Raw genomic sequence first — 21,076 nt, 5'->3', positions numbered from 1 at the left:
ACAATCAGTTTGGTGTACCTTGTGGTCCTGGATATCTAGTTAACCCGTCATTGTACGCAACTCGTAGCACCCCTGAAAGGCAAGCGAAAGAAAATGGTTGAGGTTTAACTCCGTTACCGCTAATGAGACGAGCGAAAGACCGGCCTCCATCACTGCGCCGAGTAGAGACCGAACGGCTCCGACTGAAGCGAGAGCGCAGTGAGGCGTGCACTATATATGGCCAATCAAGTGGTCATGCCACCTGGCATGGCGAAGGCTCGGCGCAGCTTTGAGAGGCGCGGCGCAGCGCAGCTCGACTCCAGCTGTGGCCAGACCTATGGTATGACGTCGGGCGTGTGAGGCCTGGCTCAAGGTCAAAGTGAAACCTTGAGGACCCGAAAGTATCCGCTCGGAGAGAGGAGCTGTTGCTCCAAAAGGAGCCCGTCCTTTTTCACTGCAGCTATATCTCCTTGTCACAGTGACGTAATTCTGTAGCCGGCTTTGGGGAGGATGTGGGAAAGTCTGCGATTGCCCTAACCAGCGCTGGCGCTCAACTTAGGGGCAGAAACTGGGTTACCAATGGCAAGAGCTCCGTTCCCATAGGCGTTGTTGCAGTCATGACCATTCACCCAACTAGCTAAACTCGCCGGTTTACTGTTTTACTCCCGTAGGTGGCTGAGTGAGACAGTCGTTCTTCCCAGGGGTGCAAGTCAAGAGAAAACGAATGAAAGAACTGGCCAAGCCCGAATATTAAAGATTATTTGAATGTATAGGGCAATCCCTAAGTAATAGCTAACCAGTATCCACCCGTGCGCAGCCATATGGCTACAATGGGAAGCTAAACAGCCTTTTCCAACACTTCGTAGTTGATGAAAAATTCGTCCCGTCACGAAGATCGAACCCGGAACCACTTCCTGTCCACAGCAGGCAGTCTATCATCTCAGCTAACCTGGAAGCCTAGAAGACGGCAGGGCCAGTCCGAGTGGACCAACGATTTGAAGGGCTGAGCACGGGTTGTGCTAAGAGTAATTACCCCCTAACTGTACTTTTCATTTAATTCCAACGCTATAATAGCAGGGCTAACATTCGGAGACTGGCTTACCTCCAGACGTCGCACACTCGAGAATAGCTTGCCTGCGCTGTCCACGACGCTTGGCATTACATCGCTGGTTTCCCGCTGGTCTTCCACGGTGGTATTCCCATCACAAAGACTAACAAAACTCAAGCCCAGATATTGTTGGGTGGGTTTTTAATTAATGGTTGTTCTTACAAGAGTAGTTGATAGCAACCAGCCAAGAGATATGCTTGGCAACGTCAGCAAAGAGGAACGTCTGGTCAGCACCGTGTTAAGCAGTGGATCAGAAGGCTCCAGAAGGTCATGCATGGGTGTCTGCATCTTGCGGAGCTGCAGGAAACATCATGGCGAGAAAACACGCTAAACGAGAGCTGGTTGTACAATGACCTCGCTCTCGAATATCAGTGCGATTCATTACCCACCCGCTAAGAGGAGGCAGGGGCGTCAGTTGGTAGCGCATGGCTTCGATGAGCAGCTCCTTGCTCTCCTCGCTCGTGCGAACCAGTGGCTCATCACCCACTTTGGATAGCAGGAACTCTCGCCACATCAGTGGTAGGCAACAGCGTTGCAGCAGCTGGCATTACAGAAATGGAAACATCTCAGCACCCATCATCAGCATTATCAGTGTTGACTCACACATAACTTGCCCTGCTTTTTTTCACAATCACTTTCTCCAAATTCAAGGCTCGACTAGCATACGCAAAATTTCTGGACAAAATCATTTTAAAACGAGAAAAAGTTTATGAAAGCAACTTGTCCTGCTTTTTTTCACAATCACTCTCTCAAAACTCAAGGTTTGACTAGAATACGCCAAAATTATGGACAAAATCATTTTAAAACAAAGGTAATTTTTTCATATAAACTTTAAGTATCATCAATAAAAATATCTGCTGACCACCCATCGGCAGTCTTAACTTTTTTTTTTAGATTACCGCTTTTGCTATGGACAAAAGCGTTCCCTTTCGTGTTCCAATGGCGGTCTTAAGTCTTAGTTTACACACAGAAAGACAGTGCATGCGATTCAAACAAAGCAACTTAATAGATTATCAGGACAAAAACAAAAAAGCAAAAATAAATAACAATAATTATATATGGTACTGAAAACATAAAAATGCAACACAGTATAAACGATCTAAATATTCATTATTAAAAGCAGCTATAAATAAGGGTTGTCAAAGAATACAATCGAGAAAAAGTTTCTGCGAAATAGTCAATTTTCATTTGATTGAAACAGACAAACTTTGGCAGTTTTAAACTGAGCGGAAATAATCCCGTAAACACAGGCGATATAAAAACTTGATTTTTCGAAATTAAAACTTCAGGCAGCAAAATATATTTGTGAGCTGCAAATGTAGTGCGATTACTATTCTGCAAAAAACTACTACTGCACCGAAACAAATTAATAACATATGATATGCTCACATAGCAAAGGCAAGGAATTGGAAATACCGTCGAGCCTGCTTATAATGAACCTCACGGTTGCGCGGATTGAGTTTGCCATATCGGAGGATGATAGTAAGTGGACTTCCCTTGTTACAGCAAAAAAAAAAAACAGGAGGAGGCACTTGAGTTCAGCCTGAAGGGTATGATTGCGCGAACGTTAATGAGTTAACACATGTGCATTTGGTCATTTTCAACTGTACATTCAATGATCCCTGGGAGTCCGCATACCACTCCTGGCACAGTGGTGCAACGGTTAAAGGGGTCCCGAAACACATTTTGAGGGCATTGCTTTGCCTATTGGTTTAATAGTATGAGTTAAAGTGATGCTATTAGCATCGGTCGTACCACGTATACTGCGGTTTTTAATATCTTAATTAGCTCGCAAAAAAAAATTCGTGGCGCTGATGGAATCACCATACAGTAGCGGTTTTAGCAGCAGGTATGGCATCACTTAGTGGGAGCTTGATGATTGAACAAAGAGTAAATATACAGCAAATTGTGTTAATAACTCGAGATACGTTTTGTCAAGATTTTGTATCTTATATTAAATTAACAAAACCAACTTGTTTGCCCTACATAAAAGCACTGTAAATAAAGTAAAACAAAAATAATCCTCCAGAAGATCTGGCTACTTTTTGCATCGAAGGATTTTGCGCCTCTCTGTACACATCCTGCGACATAGCACTTACCACTTAAGTCTACTCTCTATGTACCTGATAGCGGCTTTGCGGGATCGAGCCATTGCACTCTATAAGCGTTCGTTTCTGTCCCAAGGAAGCAGAGTTTCTTAATATTAACTAGACGAAAAGCTTGCCCCGCCTTTGAGAATTTGCATGGAGCTTCCTCGAGACATGGGGTGGAGAGCTACCGACTGCAGAACTACAACTTATCGCCAAAAAATATGGAAAAAGCAAACGTTGTTTTCGATAATCAAGAATGTCCTATCATTCGATATGATCTCTATGACCCGTAACAAACCAGCAAAAAAGTATGTAAATGCAAATTTTGCTTAAAATATTGCTGGTTGGTTGATTGTTGAGGAAAAGAATGCAATGTATGCCTCATATATCCTTGGACACCTGAACCGCGCCATAAGGGAAGGGATAGAGGGAGTGAAAGAAAAAAAGGAGAAAGAGGTGCCGTAGAGGAGGGCTCTGCAATAATTTCGACCGCCTGGGGATCTTTAACGTGCACTGACATCGCACAGCGCACGGGCACCTTAGCCTTTTGCCTCCATAAAAACGCCCGCCGCGGTCAACTTCGATACTGCGTCATTTTGTTTCCTCAAAACTAATTTTCATTTTCTTTTTTGACTCTGTAAACAACAGAGACGCCCCTTGCACTTCGCCTGTACACAAATACGATCGCCGCGGCAGGTAGTGAACCTGCATCCTCGGACAGCAGCTGAGCTCCTTACTAAAGTAACCTGGAGGCCCCGATCATGGTCTGTTTCCCTTTCCCTACTTTCAACTCCTCCTTCATGCCTTCCCTCACGTCATGGCTGAGGAAAAAATTGGTTTTTGGGGAAAGGCAATGGCGCAGTATCTGTCTCACATACCGGCCCACACCTGAACTGCCATTGCAAGTGGCATGACCCCGCTAATAAATCCTCTCGGCCATAAACATTTTCATGAATGCATTTCCCATACTTCAGCATTTCCCATGCATCAGCATGCTTCAGCATACATGTGTAGTCGGAAGAAGTGTGGTAGCTCCCCAGATGTGCCTAGGTGCAGAGGATCAAAGAATTAAAAAAAAGGAAATATGCGCAAATGTGCGAGGGCCATTCCAGCGAAGATGCGACAGAGAAATGCAATGGCTTCCTTGCAGCGTCTACAGGCAATGGGGCAAATTATCTGAGAGCTACAACCAAGTGCTTGGATAAGGGCAGGTCCAGTAGTAACGCAGTATAGTAACAGCACCTAGAACAAAGACTGCAATAGCCAGCTGGCGCAGCTCTTTTGTGCAATGGAGTAAAGGGGTGAAGCATTTGAAACCTACGAGCAAGAGATCCCGACTCGCCATTGCTGTCGACTGACCGAATATGCTTCACTTGTGTTAAGGATTTTAGTTTATGAGGGTTTAACCTCGCAAAGGGACTCAGGCTATGCGGGATGCCGTAGTGAAGAGCTCCAGTAATTTAGACCACCTGGGTTCTTTTAATGTGCATGACATCGCACAGTACACAGGCCTCTAGAATTTCGCTTCCATCGAAATTCACACGCCGCGACCGGGATCGAACCCGCGTCTTTTGGGTCAGCAGCAGAGCGCCGTAACCACTGAGCCAACGCGGCAGCCTACTTGTGTTAAGGATAACGCAAATTCGGACCACATTCTGCTAGCACTAAAAGAAGGAGCTGTTAATATCTTAAGCCAAAGAATGCCAATCGACATTCTTATGAAATCAAATTGACAATAAATGTCTTCACACCCCATTCAATCGTTAGTTTTCAGAATCAGGTAGTTTGGATCACACTTTTTCCTGGATAATATGTTTTTCTCTCGCATTTTTTTTTCAGCATATCAACAAGAATTTACTGTACTGGTTATGTGAAAGATTAGATACTTTCTTCACTGGCCATGGACTGTGCATGTCACGACCACTTTTGCCAAGATGTTCTTTTAGCTTCCTGGAGTGACAGATTGAAAAATCCGCCCGCCTGCCACTACAATGTTGCCACACTGTCCTAGCCAAAAAACCGTAAAAGCAGTGCTAAGAGTAATTATCCCCTTACTGTGCACTTTGTTTAATGCCAACGCTATAATAGCAGGGCTAACAGTGGGAGGCTGGCTTACGTCCAGCCGTCGCACACTCGAGAATAGCTTGCTTGCGCAGTCCATGACGCTTGACGTTACATCGCTGGTCTTCCATGGTGGTCTTCCCACCACGAAGGCTATCAAAACTCAAGCCCAGGGATATGCTTGGCGACGACAGCAAAGAGGAAAGTCTGGTCAGCACCATGTTAAGCAGTGGAGCACAATGCTCCAGAAGGTCGTGCATGGGTGGCCACATCTCGCGGAGCTGCAGGAAACACCATGGCAAGAAAACGTGCTAAACGTGAGCACGTTGTAATGTGACCTTGTTATCAGCAAAATATCATTGCAATTCATTACCCAGTTGCTTAGCGGAGGTGCGTGGCCCCGCCATGGCGGCGCGCCACTCGGGCATCAGGTGGTAGCGCACGGCTTCGATGAGCAGGTCCTTGCTCTCCTCGCTCGTGCGGACCAGTGGCTCCTCACCCACTTTGGATAGCAGGAACTCTCACTGCATCAGTGGTAGGCGACAGTGTTGCAGCAGCTGGCATTACAGAAATGGAAGCATCTCAGCACCCATCATCAGCATTATCAGTGTTTACTCACACATAATTTGTCCTGCTTTTTTTACAATCACTCTGTCCCAACTCAAGGTTCGTCTAGAATACGCAACAATTCTGGACACAGTCATTTTAAAACGAGAAAAAGTTCATTACCGTTTTTCATATAACATTTCAGTATAACAATGAATATATCCGCCGACCACACATCGGCAGGCTTAAATTTTTTTTTTCCTATTACCGCTTTTGCTTTAGAAAAAAGCGTTCCCTTTTGTTTCAATGCTAGTCTTAACTGCTCAATGCAATCGATGGAAACATGTTAACGTTCTATTGTTACACATCAGAAAAATGAACCATTACCTTCAATATTTCTAGAACAGTATCTTACAATTTTTCAATATTCAAAATTTCTGTCTGAGAACGTTGGGCATGCTGGGACATGAGAACCAATTTATAAAGGGCTTGGCAGCCAAAGAGGAACTGACATGTCCTGCAATCTAACAGACTGCAGAAAGGGAATGCATTTCTGCGAATCAGGTAAATGGACTTTGCTGTACAAAGCACAATCACTTATGTTAAGGTCAGCCAATAGAACTTGATTTTATCAAGTAGAGTCCACAAAATTCACTCCAAACCAATTTTAAACCAAACAGATCAGAGGTGTCTTTGCTCAAATGCTTAGCACCTGAACGCTTGATCAGCGGCGCTGTGTCTACACAAAATCCTAACTGAGTATATTAGAACCAGTGAAAGCGGATTATCAGCTACTTTTCTCGATTTTTGCTGGGATGTCTCATTTTCCCAGAAAACAAATTTACGTGTCCATAAATCTGAGGAGCGACCTTAGTTCGTGCGAATCGCGCCACGCGGCACACAACCCTGTACTGAAGCATCCACATGGCCCTCACATTTTCTTGATAACGCCAAGGGCACAGTGTTATGCTCTACTCAATGTTTTTCTCGTGGCGTATATTTTTACATGCTGACCCCTGCATAAGGATATGGTGTAGAGGATTCTCAACAAAACTAGACTGCCTGCGTGGAGAAGGATTGTTGAAGTTTATTTCTGCCTCCTTTATCACTTAAATTATCGAGCGGTCATTTTACAGGAGCCATCCACTTCTGTCACAAAGAATGATAATAAATGGGTGTTCACCTAGATTCAGAGCAAGTGGAGAAAAAAAATCAACACTCTGGTTTGTGCATGGTCACTTCAACTAGTACATTACGTTAACAAGAAGTAAACCAAACTAGCTAATCAATACACTGCAAAAGTATGTAACGGAGGAACTGCTATGTATACGAACAGCGGCAATGCCCCCTTTCTTCATGTCGTGCCATATCACCGCATCCTCGTCACTTAACAAGGCCCTGCAGCTAGCGCCACCTTCTCAGCAGCAACCAAAACTCAATCCTGACTAAACCTGATTTCCTTTTCGGTTCTGATTTCGCACCATGCCCAAGCATGCCAGAAACGGTAGATGCTTACTTGCGGACAACTGGAGACCAAGGCACGCAAGGCCTCAGGGGCTATGAACAAGTTGTCTATTCCAGTGTCAGGGGCACTTGCAATGAGCGTCTTCAATTGCGGCAGGCTGAAGACACGAAGCCTTTCCCAACCTTCCAGTAACGTCTGTAGTCGGAGGTTGCAGTGGAGGACGACATCATCTACCAACCGGAACCAGTTGACCAAGTTGACGACGTAGTCTCTTTTGTGCACAGTCGCCATTGCGTGAGAACCGGTGAGGATCTTCTGGGCGGCAGAGGCGGCCGGCGGGCAAGAGTCGAAGGCAACACAGGCAGCAAAAACGCCAGCAACGACGCGGTCTCCCGCAGAGGACGTCGCAACGAGCGGCAAAACTCCCAGCTGTAGAATGTGGTCTTCTAAGCCGCAGAAGTGGCCCAGGCCACCCAGTTCGTGCATCATCTTGACGTCTGCAGTGGGTAAGAGAAAAAAAATGACAGTCGATTAGCGTAGTCAGGCGAGATGAGAATTAGGTGCGCTAGCAGTTCGGTTTCCACTTCCGTTCTTGTCTTCAGATAAAGTGTTTACAGATGGCAGTTGCTGGTATAGCGATAATGGGTTAATGTCCACATATGCAACACAGCGAGCCATGAAAAGAAAAAAGAGCAGCCTGAAGGGTATGATTGCGAGAACGACACATGTGCATTTGGTCATTTTCAACTGTACATTCAAAGATCCCTGGGAGTCCGCACACCACTCCTGGCACAATGGTGCAACGGTTAAAGCGGTCCCGAAACACATTTTCACGGCATTGCTTTGCCTATTGGTTGCATAGTATGAGTTATAGTGATGCTATTAGCATAGGTCGTACCGCGTATACAGCGGTTTTTAATATCTTAATTAGCTCGCAAAAACAAATTCATGGCGCTGATGGCGTCACCATACAGTAGCGGTTTTAGCAGCGGGTATGGCATCACTTAGTGGGAGCTGGATGATTGAACAAAGAGTAACTATACAGCAAATTGTGTTAACTCGAGATACGTTTTGTCAAGTTTTTGTATCTTATATTAAATTAACAAAACCAACTTGTTTGCTCTACATAAAAGCACTGTAAATAAAGAAAATCAAAAATAATCCTCCAGAAGATCTGGCTACTTTTAGCATCGAAAGATTTTGCGCCTCTCTGAAAACATCCTACGACCTAGCACTCACCACTTAAGGCTACTCTCTATGTACCTGAGAGCGGCTTTGCGGGATCGAGCCATTGCACTCTATAAGCGTTCGTTTCTGTCCCAAGGAAGCATCGAGCTTCTTACTATTAACTAGAGGAAAAGCTTGCGCCCTGGCTACGAGAATTTGCATGGAGCTTCCTCGAGACCACCTGTACCACCATGGGCGCTCTAAGCATCATGGGGCGGAGAGCTACCGACTGCAGAACTACAACTTATCGCCAAAAAATATTGAAAAAGCAAACGTTGTTCGATAATCAAGAATGTCCTATCATTCGATATGATCTCTTTGACCCGTAACAAACCAGCAAAAAAGTATGTAAATGCAAATTTTGCTTAACATATTGCTGGTTGGTTGATTGTTGAGGAAAAGAATTGGCGCAATGTATGCCTCATATATCCTTGGACACCTGAACCGCGCCATAAGGGAAGGGATAGAGGGAGTGAAAGAAGAAAAGGAGAAAGAGGTGCCGTAGAGGAGGGCTCTGCAATAATTTTGACCGCCTGGGGATCTTTAACGTGCACTGACATCGCACAGCGCACGGGCACCTTAGCCTTTCGTCTCCATAAAAACGCCCGCCGCGGTTGGCTTCGATACTGCGTCATTTCGTTTCCTCAAAACTAATTTTCATTTTCTTTTTTGACTCTGTAAACAACAGAGACGCCCCTTGCACTTCGCCTGTACACAAATACGATCGCCGCGGCAGGTAGTGAACCTGCATCCTCGGACAGCAGCTGAGCTCCTTACTAAAGTAACCTGGAGGCCCCGATCATGGTCTGTTTCCCTTTCCCTACTTTCAACTCCTCCTTCATGCCTTCCCTCACGTCATGGCTGAGGAAAAAATTGGTTTTTGGGGAAAGGCAATGGCGCAGTATCTGTCTCACATACCGGCCCACACCTGAACTGCCATTGCAAGTGGCATGACCCCGCTAATAAATCCTCTCGGCCATAAACATTTTCATGAATGCATTTCCCATACTTCAGCATTTCCCATGCATCAGCATGCTTCAGCATTTCCCATGCTTCAGCATACATGTGTAGTGGGAAGAAGTGTGGTAGCTCCCCAGATGTGCCTAGGTGCAGAGGATCAAAGAGTTAAAAAAAAGGAAATATGCGCAAATGTGCGAGGGCCATTCCAGCGAAGATGCGACAAAGAAATGCATTGGCTTCCTTGCAGCGTCTACAGGCAATGGGGCAAATTATCTGAGAGCTACAACCAAGTGCTTGGATAACGGCGGGTCCAGTAGTAACGCAGTATAGTAACAGCACCTAGAACAAAGACTGCGATAGCCAGCTGGCGCAGCTCTTTTGTGCAATGGAGTAGAGGGGTGAAGCATTTGAAATCTACGAGCAAGAGATCCCGACTCGCCATTGCTGTCGACTGACCGGATATGCTTCACTTGTGTTAAGGATTTTAGTTTATGAGGGTTTAACCTCGCAAAAGGACTCAAGCTATGAGACATGCCGTAGTGAAGAGCTCCAGTAATTTAGACCATCTGGGGTCTTTTAATGTGCATGACATCGCACAGTACACAGGCCTCTAGAATTTCACTTCCATCGAAATTCACACGCCGCGACCAGGATCGAACCCGCGTCTTTTGGGTCAGCAGCAGAGCGCCGTAACCACTGAGCCAACGCGGCAGCCTACTTGTGTTAAGGATAACGCAAATTCGGACCACATTCTGCGAGCACTAAAAGAAGGATCTGTTAATATCTTAACCCAAAAAATGCCAATCGACATTCTTATGAAATCAAATTGACAATAAATGTCTTCACACCCCATTCAATCGTTAGTTTTCAGAATCAGGTAGCTTGGATCACACTTTTTCCTAGATATGTTTTTCTCTCGCATTTTTTTTTTCATTATATCAACAAGAATTTACTGTACTGGTTATGTGAAAGATTAGATATCTACTTTCTTCACTGGCCAAGGACTGTGCATGTCACGACCACTTTTGCCAAGATGTTCTTTTAGCTTCCTGGAGTGACAGATTGACAAATCCGCCCGCCTGCCACTACAACGTTGCCAAACCACCGTAAAAGCAGTGCAGACACTCTATAGCAGTAAATGCTGCTTTTAAAACACTAATCCCAGGTCGAACATTCACTGCAACACTACCTGTTGCGACATGTGACACGTGCACATGGGTCGCCTGAGGCAGTGCCCCGAAGACCTATGCTAACATCGCTGTGAATGTGAGGGCGAACAGTGGCTACAAAGATCTGGAATTCCTTTCCTGCGATGCAAAGCGAAAGCGAAAGTAATTTAGAGCAATTGTTCGGCAGGCACCGAGTATTAATTTGCACCAGAATACATGGCACCCTTTAGTCTTTCAACAGGGTTCTCACCCTCTCCTGCCGTTCTCTGTCCTTCTCGAGATTGAAGGCTTCGTGCTGTGAGCTGAGGTGCTTCAGGAAGTCCTCTGCCCACTCAGTGAAGAACTGCTCGTCCTCCACACCAGTGTGCCCGCTGATATGTGTCTTGATCTCTTCTTCAAGCTGGAACAAAAACAAAAAAAAAATCAAGAAACCCAAGACACTAATAGCAGCACTGAATGCAACAGCCCAAAAACAAGCTCAACAGCTGATCAAACATGCGCTATTTTCCACAAGTTGCAACTTCGAAGATGCACGACCTCGGGCAAGAATTTTTCGATGAAGTCAGCTGGGTTGTATGGGGACTATACTCCGTTTCATATATAAGGTGCAACACTGAAAGGTACGGAAGTAGTGCACGTGAAAAGATAAAAGAGAGGCTCGTTACTCCGCACTTGTTTTGTGCTCGAGTGGCCTAAGAAACGAGAAAGCAACACTGTCATCAGCAACAACAGTGCACATACTCAAGCTCATGACAAACGATAACTGGTATAAAGATATATCGCTAGTAACGAACAAATTCTTCACATTTATCAATTCTTCCATTGCTGCCGTGAAAAAATAAACCATACATAACGATAAAACTATCGGCGCAATAAAGCCTGCAGCTATAGGATTATGGCCATCCGGTAGGTGTTTACCAATAAAATGTCTGAAAATCTGAAGAAAAAACTAAACATTTTAAAGCGAATGCCATGAAAGCTGCAAAATCCATGAAGGGCTTTGCGTACAGCCCTGGGAACCAAGCGCTATCATCGCCGCAATTGCTTGAAGGAGGAGGGAAGAGCTTGCTTGGGTGCCGCCACACAACACTTTTTCACACCAATGTAGTTTTTGTCATTTGTGCGTTTGTAAACTCTGCAAAAATTGCAGCGACTTCTTCCGCCAAACTGACCATGTAACTGGTGACCAGCTCAGGGGGTCCACTGAAAAAAACATTCTCGCAGCTGCTTGAAAAAATGCACCAAATCTCTCCACTCACATCCTGTGATAACTGCGCATATTTGCAACCGATCAGCTGAATGAAGCATGTAATTTCCAATTCTATGCCAAGTCAAGCAAACAGGGAAAAGAGGGGTCAGATTGTGACAATATAGCATGCCATATGAGAAATGCTACAATAGAGGTGTTGAAGCGAACTATTCGAGATGCATGAAGTATATTAGTCTATCAGTGGTCAAATTAATGAAGTCACACCTTTTAAGGCAGAGACTAAAATTGACACTAAACACAGCACGCATTGCATATTTAGCAGTGTACCGTTCACTCCACCATGTTTTGTCCTTGTTGCAACAGATATTCTTAAGAATGAGTATGAGCGTACATGCCCCTTTTCACAAACTATGCCTCCTTGAAGTTTAGGGCAGCCTTGTCGCTTTAATTTGGATTGTGGAATTCTTTTTCTAGTGCAGTTTAGCCAACCATACAGTCCTTTATTTTGTTTGCCAACATAAATTTGGTAAAACCTAAACAGAGGTATAAAAGAGGAGGAGGAGGAAGGAGGTGGTCCACAAGCAAAACTCACGCGAGGAAGCTCCGCCTCGAGCCTCTTTCTCTCCCTCATTTCAAGAAGAAGGCTGCCGCCACAGTTGTTGAGGCAGAATGGGTCGGCGGCGCGCTTCTCGAACTCAACGAAGCGAGCCCAGAGAGCTTCCCGCCGCTCGACTTTCATCAAAATGGGCTTGTTTTTGGCGTGGAACTCCTTCAGCCTTCTGAGCTCTTCCTCCAGTTCTTCAAGCCTCCGGTCTGAAAAGTCTGAAAAGGCAGGAGGCAGCACATATGAGGAGTGGCATGCATGCAAGAGCAGCAAATCAAATCAAATGTCAAATAAGAAATTATTGAGTACATGAGCGATGAACACATTATTGCCAGTACACAGACGAGCGTCCCAGAATCAGGACACTAATTTGGTGTAGTATGAATTAGATGAGGGTCCCTCTACAAATAAACAAGCAGCAACACGGCAGCAACAATAATTTGGATTGGTTTCCTTTATGGGGACACGTCCCAAAGAGACTCGGGCTATGAGGGACACTGTAGAGGAGAGCTCCGGGCAATTTTGACCACGTGGGGTTGTATAACGTGCACTGACATCGCATAGCACACTGGCCTCTAGCATTTCGCCTCGATCAAAATGAGACTGTTGTGGCCAGGATCAATCCCCTATCTTCCGAGTCAGCAGCAGAGCATCATGACCACTGAACCACAGCTCTGGCTTACTCTAAAGTACTGCATTTCACTACTGTAAGTTGACCAATTTTTCAAAATTTGAAAATCTGAAGTGGCTTAAGTGAAGTGGTTGACTTAAAATCGAAACCAAAGCATTGCACCATAAATAAAGGCGAGACAAAAGAGATATTAGGCATGCTGCAGTGTGGTTTGGTTACATTTTTGCTGTGTGGCTCCGTCGCATCGCTCTTGGACCATGCCTTGAGCAGCTGCTCTGTCAACACACAGAACCGGCCACCCCACCCTGCCCAAGGCAGCCGATGGTGGCTGTCCATAAGTAGCAAACCGGCACCAGCCCACTCCCCACACGTGGCCGCAGATTGCGTCTGCTGATAAACGGCGGCGGCCCGATAACGCATTCGCGTTCTACTCTTAAAACGTATCGCCCAAGTTTTTTTTTTTTGTACTTTCAGCCGCGCACTCGACGCTCAATGGAGTTTCGATAGCTGATGGAAGGGCCGCGGTTCCAATCACGGCTGCAATGAGACTGTTGTGGCCAGGATCAAACCCGTATCTTCCGAGTCAGCAGCAGAGCATCATGACCATTGAACCACAGCTCTGGCTTACACTGAAGTACTGCATTTACACGACTGTAAGTTGACCAATTTTTCAGAATTTGAAAATCTGAAGTGGCTTAAGTGAAGTGGTTGACTTAAAATCGAAACCAAAGCATTGCACCATAAATAAAGGCGAGACAAAAGAGATATCAGGCATGCTGCAGAGTGGTTTGGTTACATTTTTGCTGCGTGGCTCCGTCGCATCGCTCTTGGACCATGCCTTGAGCAGCTGCTCTGTCAACACACAGAACCGGCCACCCCACCCTGCCCAAGGCAGCCGATGGTGGCTGTCCATAAGTAGCAAACCGGCACCAGCCCACTCCCCACACGTGGCCGCAGATTGCGTCTGCTGATAAACGGCGGCGGCCCGATAACGCATTCGCGTTCTACTCTTAAAACGTATCGCCCTAGTTTTTTTTTTGTACTTTCAGCCGCGCACTCGGCGCTCAATGGAGTTTCGATAGTTGATGGAAGGGCCGCTGTTCCCATCACTACGGCACCGCCACTCGGAACCGCAGCGGCTCCAGGGAGTGGGGTAGCCGACGGAAGAGCTGATGCCGCTCGCGCGTAATTCCTCTTCGACGCAGACGAATTTGACTACTGCCAGCCACGTTTCACAAGTCTTTAATGTAGTGCTTTGTTATTCGTGCTCCCGGTCCGGTAAGCGTCGGCGCTCGTTCGCGGCTACATTCGAGACGGCTGTCATTCTATACGCCGAGGAAACGAACTGTGCGCCGGGCAGCAAGTTCGACATTCACAACGGGTAACACAGGTGTGGCAGCTGCAGCGAGGCAAAATTTTCAGCTGTTCCACATGATGTGATGAGGCTGTTTGCGAAGTGCGGGATTTTGCTGCACGATGATGTTAGAACGACGCGCTGTGGGACCACAGCAGCGATCACGACAGCAGCATTAGCTAAGAGATTTCACAAGTGTGAACGAGTAGTCCAGTGGCTAACACATTTTCGTTTTGGAATGTGCCCGCGCACGGCAGCCGATAGTGGCTGCCTATACATGGAATGGAGGTTGCAGGATAGTGCTATCGCATTCTATTCTCAAACGCTAAGCGTAAATGAACTCAAAGTTTGTTTGCTTTTTTTTTTTCAGAACTGCCATGTGGGGGAGTAGACTTACATTCGTGTTGACTTACAGTCTTGTAAATACATTAACACAGTTTATACACATAAAGAGAAAGTACATGTGATTCAAGCAAAGCAACTTAACCGATTATCAGGACAAGACCAAAAAGCTAAACTAAAATAATCATTATAATTGGTACTGTAAACAAAAATGCAACACAGTATAAACAATTTAAATATTCATGATTAAAAGCAGCTATCAATAATAGGGGTTGTCAAAGAATATAATCGAGAGAAAGTTTCCGCGAAATAGTCAATTTTCATTTGATTGAAACAGACAGAAACTTTGGTGGTTTTAAACTGAGGGGAAATAATCCCATAAACACAGGCGATATGAACACTTGATTTTTCGAAATTAAAACTTCTAGCAGCAAAATATATTTGTGAGCTGCAAATGTAGTGCGATTACTATTCTGCAAAAAACTACTACTGCACTGAACAAATTAATAACATAAGATATGCTCACATAGCAAAGGCAAGGAATTGGAAATACCGTCGAGCCTGCTTATAATGAACCTCACGGTTGCGCGGATTGAGTTTGCCATATCGGAGGATGGTAGTAAGTGGACTTCCCTTGTTACAGAAAAAAAAAACTGGAGGAGGCACTTGAGCTCAGCCTGAAGGGTATGATTGCGAGAATGTTAATGAGTTAACACATGTGCATTCGGTCATTTTCAACCGTACATTCAAAGATCCCTGGGAGTCCGCATACCACTCCTGGCACAGTGGTGCAACGGTTAAAAGGGGTCCCGAAACACATTTTCAGGGCATTGCTTTGCCTATTGGTTGCATAGTATGAGTTATAGTGATGCTATTAGCATCGGTCGTACCGCGTATACTGCGGTTTTTAATATCTTAATTAGCTCGCAAAAACAAATTCATGGCACTGATGGCGTCACCATACAGTAGCGGCAGCGGGTATGGCATCACTTAGTGGGAGCTTGATGATTGAACAAAGAGTAAATATACAGCAAATTGTGTTAATAACTCGAGATACGTTTTGTCAAGTTTTTGTATCTTATATTAAATTAACAAAACCAACTTGTTTGCTCTACATAAAAGCACTGTAAATAAAGTAAAACAAAAATAATCCTCCAGAAGATCTGGCTACTTTTTGCATCGAAGGATTTTGCGCCTCTCTGTAAACATCCTACGACCTAGCATTCACCACTTAAGGCTACTCTCTATGTACCTGAGAGCGGCTTTGCGGGATCGAGCCATTGCACTCTATAAGCGTTCGTTTCTGTCCCAAGGAAGCATAGAGCTTCTTACTATTAACTAGAGGAAAAGCTTGCGCCCTGGCTATGAGAATTTGCATGGAGCTTCCTCGAGACCACCTGTACCACCATGGGCGCTCTAAGTATCATGGGGCGGAGAGCTACCGACTGCAGAACTACAACTTATCGCCAAAAAATATGGAAAAAGCAAACGTTGTTTTCGATAATCAAGAATGTCCTATCATTCGATATGATCTCTTTGACCCGTAACAAACCAGCAAAGAAGTATGTAAATGCAAATTTTGCTTAAAATATTGCTGGTTGGTTGATTGTTGAGGAAAAGAATTGGCGCAATGTATGCCTCATATATCCTTGGACACCTGAACCGCGCCATAAGGGAAAGGATAGAGGGAGTGAAAGAAGAAAAGGAGAAAGAGGTGCCGTAGAGGAGGGCTCTGCAATAATTTTGACCGCCTGGGGATCTTTAACGTGCACTGACATCGCACAGCGCACGGGCACCTTAGCCTTTCGTCTCCATAAAAACGCCCGCCGCGGTTGGCTTCGATACTGCGTCATTTCGTTTCCTCAAAACTAATTTTCATTTTCTTTTTTGACTCTCTACACCGCACAGACGCCCCCCCCCCCCCCCCCCCCCCCCCCCCTGCACTTCGCCTGTACACAAATACGATCGCCGCGGCAGGTAGTGAACCTGCATCCTCGGACAGCAGCTGAGCTCCTTACTAAAGTAACCTGGAGGCCCCGATCATGGTCCGTTTCCCTTTCCCTACTTTCAACTCCTCCTTCATGCCTTCCCTCACGTCATGGCTGAGGAAAAAATTGGTTTTTGGGGAAAGGCAATGGCGCAATATCTGTCTCACATACTGGCCCACACCTGAACTGCCATTGCAAGTGGCATGACCCCGCTAATAAATCCTCTCGGCCATGAACATTTTCATGAATGCATTTCCCATACTTCAGCATTTCCCATGCTTCAGCATACATGTGTAGTGGGAAGAAGTGTGGTAGCTCCCCAGATGTGCCTAGGTGCAGAGGATCAAAGAATTAAAAAAAAAGGAAATATGCGCAAATGTGCGAGGGCCATTCCAGCGAAGATGCGACAGAGAAATGCAATGGCTTCCTTGCAGCGTCTACAGGCAATGGGGCAAATTATCTGAGAGCTACAACCAAGTGCTTGGATAATGGCAGGTCCAGTAGTAACACGGTATAGTAACAGCACCTAGAACAAAGACTGCGATAGCCAGCTGGCGCAGCTCTTTTGTGCAATGGAGTAAAGGGGTGAAGCATTTGAAATCTACGAGCAAGAGATCCCGACTCGCCATTGCTGTCGACTGACCGGATATGCTTCACTTGTGTTAAGGATTTTAGTTTATGAGGGTTTAACCTCGCAAAGGGACTCAGGCTATGCGGGATGCCGTAGTGAAGAGCTCCAGTAATTTAGACCACCTGGGTTCTTTTAATGTGCATGACATCGCACAGTACACAGGCCTCTAGAATTTCGCTTCCATCGAAATTCACACGCCGCGACCGGGATCGAACCCGCGTCTTTTGGGTCAGCAGCAGAGCGCCGTAACCACTGAGCCAACGCGGCAGCCTACTTGTGTTAAGGATAACGCAAATTCGGACCACATTCTGCGAGCACTAAAAGAAGGAGCTGTTAATATCTTAAGCCAAAGAATGCCAATCGACATTCTTATGAAATCAAATTGACAATATATGTCTTCACACCCCATTCAATTGTTAGTTTTCAGAATCAGGTAGTTTGGATCACACTTTTTCCTGGATAATATGTTTTTCTCTCGCATTTTTTTTTTTCAGCATATCAACAAGAATTTACTGTACTGGTTATGTGAAAGATTAGATACTTTCTTCACTGGCCATGGACTGTGCATGTCACGACCACTTTTGCCAAGATGTTCTTTTAGCTTCCTGGAGTGACAGATTGAAAAATCCGCCCGCCTGCCACTACAATGTTGCCACACTGTCCTAGCCAAAAAACCGTAAAAGCAGTGCTAAGAGTAATTATCCCCTTACTGTGCACTTTGTTTAATGCCAACGCTATAACAGCAGGGCTAACAGTGGGAGGCTGGCTTACCTCCAGCCGTCGCACACTCGAGAATAGCTTGCTTGCGCAGTCCATGACGCTTGACGTTACATCGCTGGTCTTCCACGGTGGTCTTCCCACCACGAAGGCTATCAAAACTCAAGCCCAGGGATATGCTTGGCGACGACAGCAAAGAGGAAAGTCTGGTCAGCACCATGTTAAGCAGTGGAGCACAAGGCTCCAGAAGGTCGTGCATGGGTGGCCACATCTCGCGGAGCTGCAGGAAACACCATGGCAAGAAAACGTGCTAAACGTGAGCACGTTGTAATGTGACCTTGTTATCAGCAAAATATCATTGCAATTCATTACCCAGTTGCTTAGCGGAGGTGCGTGGCCCCGCCATGGCGGCGCGCCACTCGGGCATCAGGTGGTAGCGCACGGCTTCGATGAGCAGGTCCTTGCTCTCCTCGCTCGTGCGGACCAGTGGCTCCTCACCCACTTTGGATAGCAGGAACTCTCACTGCATCAGTGGTAGGCGACAGTGTTGCAGCAGCTGGCATTACAGAAATGGAAGCATCTCAGCACCCATCATGAGCATTATCAGTGTTTACTCACACATAATTTGTCCTGCTTTTTTTACAATCACTCTGTCCCAACTCAAGGTTCGACTAGAATACGCAACAATTCTGGACACAGTCATTTTAAAACGAGAAAAAGTTCATTACCGTTTTTCATATAACATTTCAGTATAACAATGAATATATCCGCCGACCACACATCGGCAGGCTTAAATTTTTTTTTTCCTATTACCGCTTTTGCTTTAGAAAAAAGCGTTCCCTTTTGTTTCAATGCTAGTCTTAACTGCTCAATGCAATCGATGGAAACATGTTAACGTTCTATTGTTACACATCAGAAAAATGAACCATTACCTTCAATATTTCTAGAACAGTATCTTACAATTTTTCAATATTCAAAATTTCTGTCCGAGAACGTTGGGCATGCTGGGACATGAGAACCAATTTATAAAGGGCTTGGCAGCCAAAGAGGAACTGACATGTCCTGCAATCTAACAGACTGCAGAAAGGGAATGCATTTCTGCGAATCAGGTAAATGGACTTTGCTGTACAAAGCACAATCACTTATGTTAAGGTCAGCCAATAGAACTTGATTTTATCAAGTAGAGTCCACAAAATTCACTCCAAACCAATTTTAAACCAAACAGATCAGAGGTGTCTTTGCTCAAATGCTTAGCACCTGAACACTTGATCAGCGGCGCTGTGTCTACACAAAATCCTAACTAAGTATATTAGAACCAGTGAAAGCGGATTATCAGCTACTTTTCTCGATTTTTGCTGGGATGTCTCATTTTCCCAGAAAACAAATTTAAGTGTCCATAAATCTGAGGAGCGACCTTAGTTCGTGCGAATCGCGCCACGTGGCACACAACCCTGTACTGAAGCAATTGCCGCATTCACATGGCCTCACATTTTCTTGATAACGCCAAGGGCACAGTGTTATGCTCTACTCAATGTTTTTCTCGTGGCGTATATTTTTACATGCTGACCCCTGCATAAGGATATGGTGTAGAGGATTCTCAACAAAACTAGACTGCCTGCGTGGAGAAGGATTGTTGAAGTTTATTTCTGCCTCCTTTATCACTTAAATTATTGAGCGGTCATTTTACGGGAGCCATCCACTTCTGTCACAAAGAATGATAATAAATAGGTGTTCACCTAGATTCAGAGCAAGTGGAGAAAAAACAACACTCTGGTTTGTGCATGGTCACTTCAACTAGTACATTACGTTAACAAGAAGTAAACCAAACTAGCTACTCAATACACTGCAAAAGTATGTAACGGAGGAACTGCTATGTATACGAACCGCGGCAATGCCCCCTTTCTTCATGTCGTGCCATATCTCCGCATCCTCGTCACTTAACAAGGCCCTGCAGCTAGCGCCACCTTCTCAGCAGCAACCAAAACTCAATCCTGACTAAACCTGATTTCCTTTTACGTTCTGATTTCGCACCATGCCCAAGCATGCCAGAAACGGTAGATGCTTACTTGCGGACAACTGGAGACCAAGGCCTCAGGGGCTATGAACAAGTTGTCTATTCCAGTTTCAGGGGCACTTGCAATGAGCGTCTTCAATTGCGGCAGGCTGAAGACACGAAGCCTTTCCCAACCTTCCAGTAACGTCTGTAGTCGGAGGTTGCAGTGGAGGACGACATCATCTACCAACCGGAACCAGTTGACCAAGTTGACGACGGAGTCTCTTTTGTGCACAGTCGCCATTGCGTGAGAACCGGTGAGGATCTTCTGGGCGGCAGAGGCGGCCGGCGGGCAAGAGTCGAAGGCAACACAGGCAGCAAAAACGCCAGCAATGACGCGGTCTCCCGCAAAGGACGTCACAACGAGCGGCAAAACTCCCAGCTGTAGAATGTGGTCTTCTAAGCCGCAGAAGTGGCCCAGGCCACCCAGTTCGTTCATCATCTTGACGTCTGCAGTGGGTAAGAGAAAAAAAATGACAGTCGATTAGCGTAGTCAGGCGAGATGAGAATTAGGTGCGTTAGCAGTTCGGTTTTCACTTCCGTTCTTGTCTTCAGATAAAGTGTTTACAGATGGCAGTTGCTGGTATAGCGATAATGGGTTAATGTCCACATATGCAACACAGCGAGCCATGAAAAGAAAAAAGCTCAGCCTGAAGGGTATGATTGCGAGAACCTTAAGGGGGGACGCGGGTCTTGAAATCGCGAAAAACGGTCAAAAATGGCAATTTTCAAAAATTGCGATATTGAAGTCTTTAATGTCCCAACTATGCCTCTGCAAAATATTATAGCTGAATTCCAACTCAAAGTATGAAAAAAACGGCAATTTAGAAACGTCGGTGAGCCGAAATTGAACGCCAAGCGCGAAGGTTTGCCCCATTTTCAAGCTGCCGTAGCTCCGCGTGACGCGAACCGATCGGCGCCATCTTGGTCTCGTTTGAAAG

The 21,076-nt window shown here is 45.5% G+C and overlaps 1 protein-coding gene across 6 annotated transcripts; it reads right to left on the bottom strand.

Annotated features, from left to right (window-relative positions):
* Window positions 1-1,211: 1,211 nt before the first annotated feature.
* Window positions 1,212-20,585, bottom strand: LOC144113175 (protein regulator of cytokinesis 1-like). Of its 6 annotated transcripts, XM_077646118.1 has the most exons (10): window positions 20,149-20,585; window positions 18,455-18,605; window positions 18,137-18,362; window positions 12,408-12,637; window positions 10,856-11,005; window positions 7,301-7,746; window positions 5,612-5,762; window positions 5,294-5,519; window positions 1,477-1,628; window positions 1,212-1,384 (listed from the first exon to the last, which is right to left on the bottom strand). In XM_077646118.1, exons 3-6 carry the CDS (start codon window positions 18,351-18,353, stop codon window positions 7,735-7,737), a joined length of 609 nt encoding a protein of 202 aa, XP_077502244.1. In that variant the 5' UTR covers window positions 18,354-18,362; window positions 18,455-18,605; window positions 20,149-20,585; the 3' UTR covers window positions 1,212-1,384; window positions 1,477-1,628; window positions 5,294-5,519; window positions 5,612-5,762; window positions 7,301-7,734. The 6 variants fall into 6 exon arrangements, with proteins under 6 accessions (XP_077502244.1, XP_077502245.1, XP_077502241.1 ...); XM_077646119.1 differs by lacking the exon at window positions 5,294-5,519; XM_077646115.1 differs by lacking the exons at window positions 10,856-11,005; window positions 12,408-12,637 and having other exon boundaries at window positions 1,212-1,414; window positions 5,612-5,795.
* Window positions 20,586-21,076: the final 491 nt, after the last annotated feature.

The sequence above is a fragment of the Amblyomma americanum genome, chromosome 1, assembly GCF_052857255.1.
Source record: "Amblyomma americanum isolate KBUSLIRL-KWMA chromosome 1, ASM5285725v1, whole genome shotgun sequence".
Lineage (NCBI taxonomy): Eukaryota > Metazoa > Arthropoda > Arachnida > Ixodida > Ixodidae > Amblyomma > Amblyomma americanum.
The sequence above is the reverse complement of the archived record's forward strand: the minus strand, read 5'-3'. Positions and strand labels throughout refer to the sequence as shown.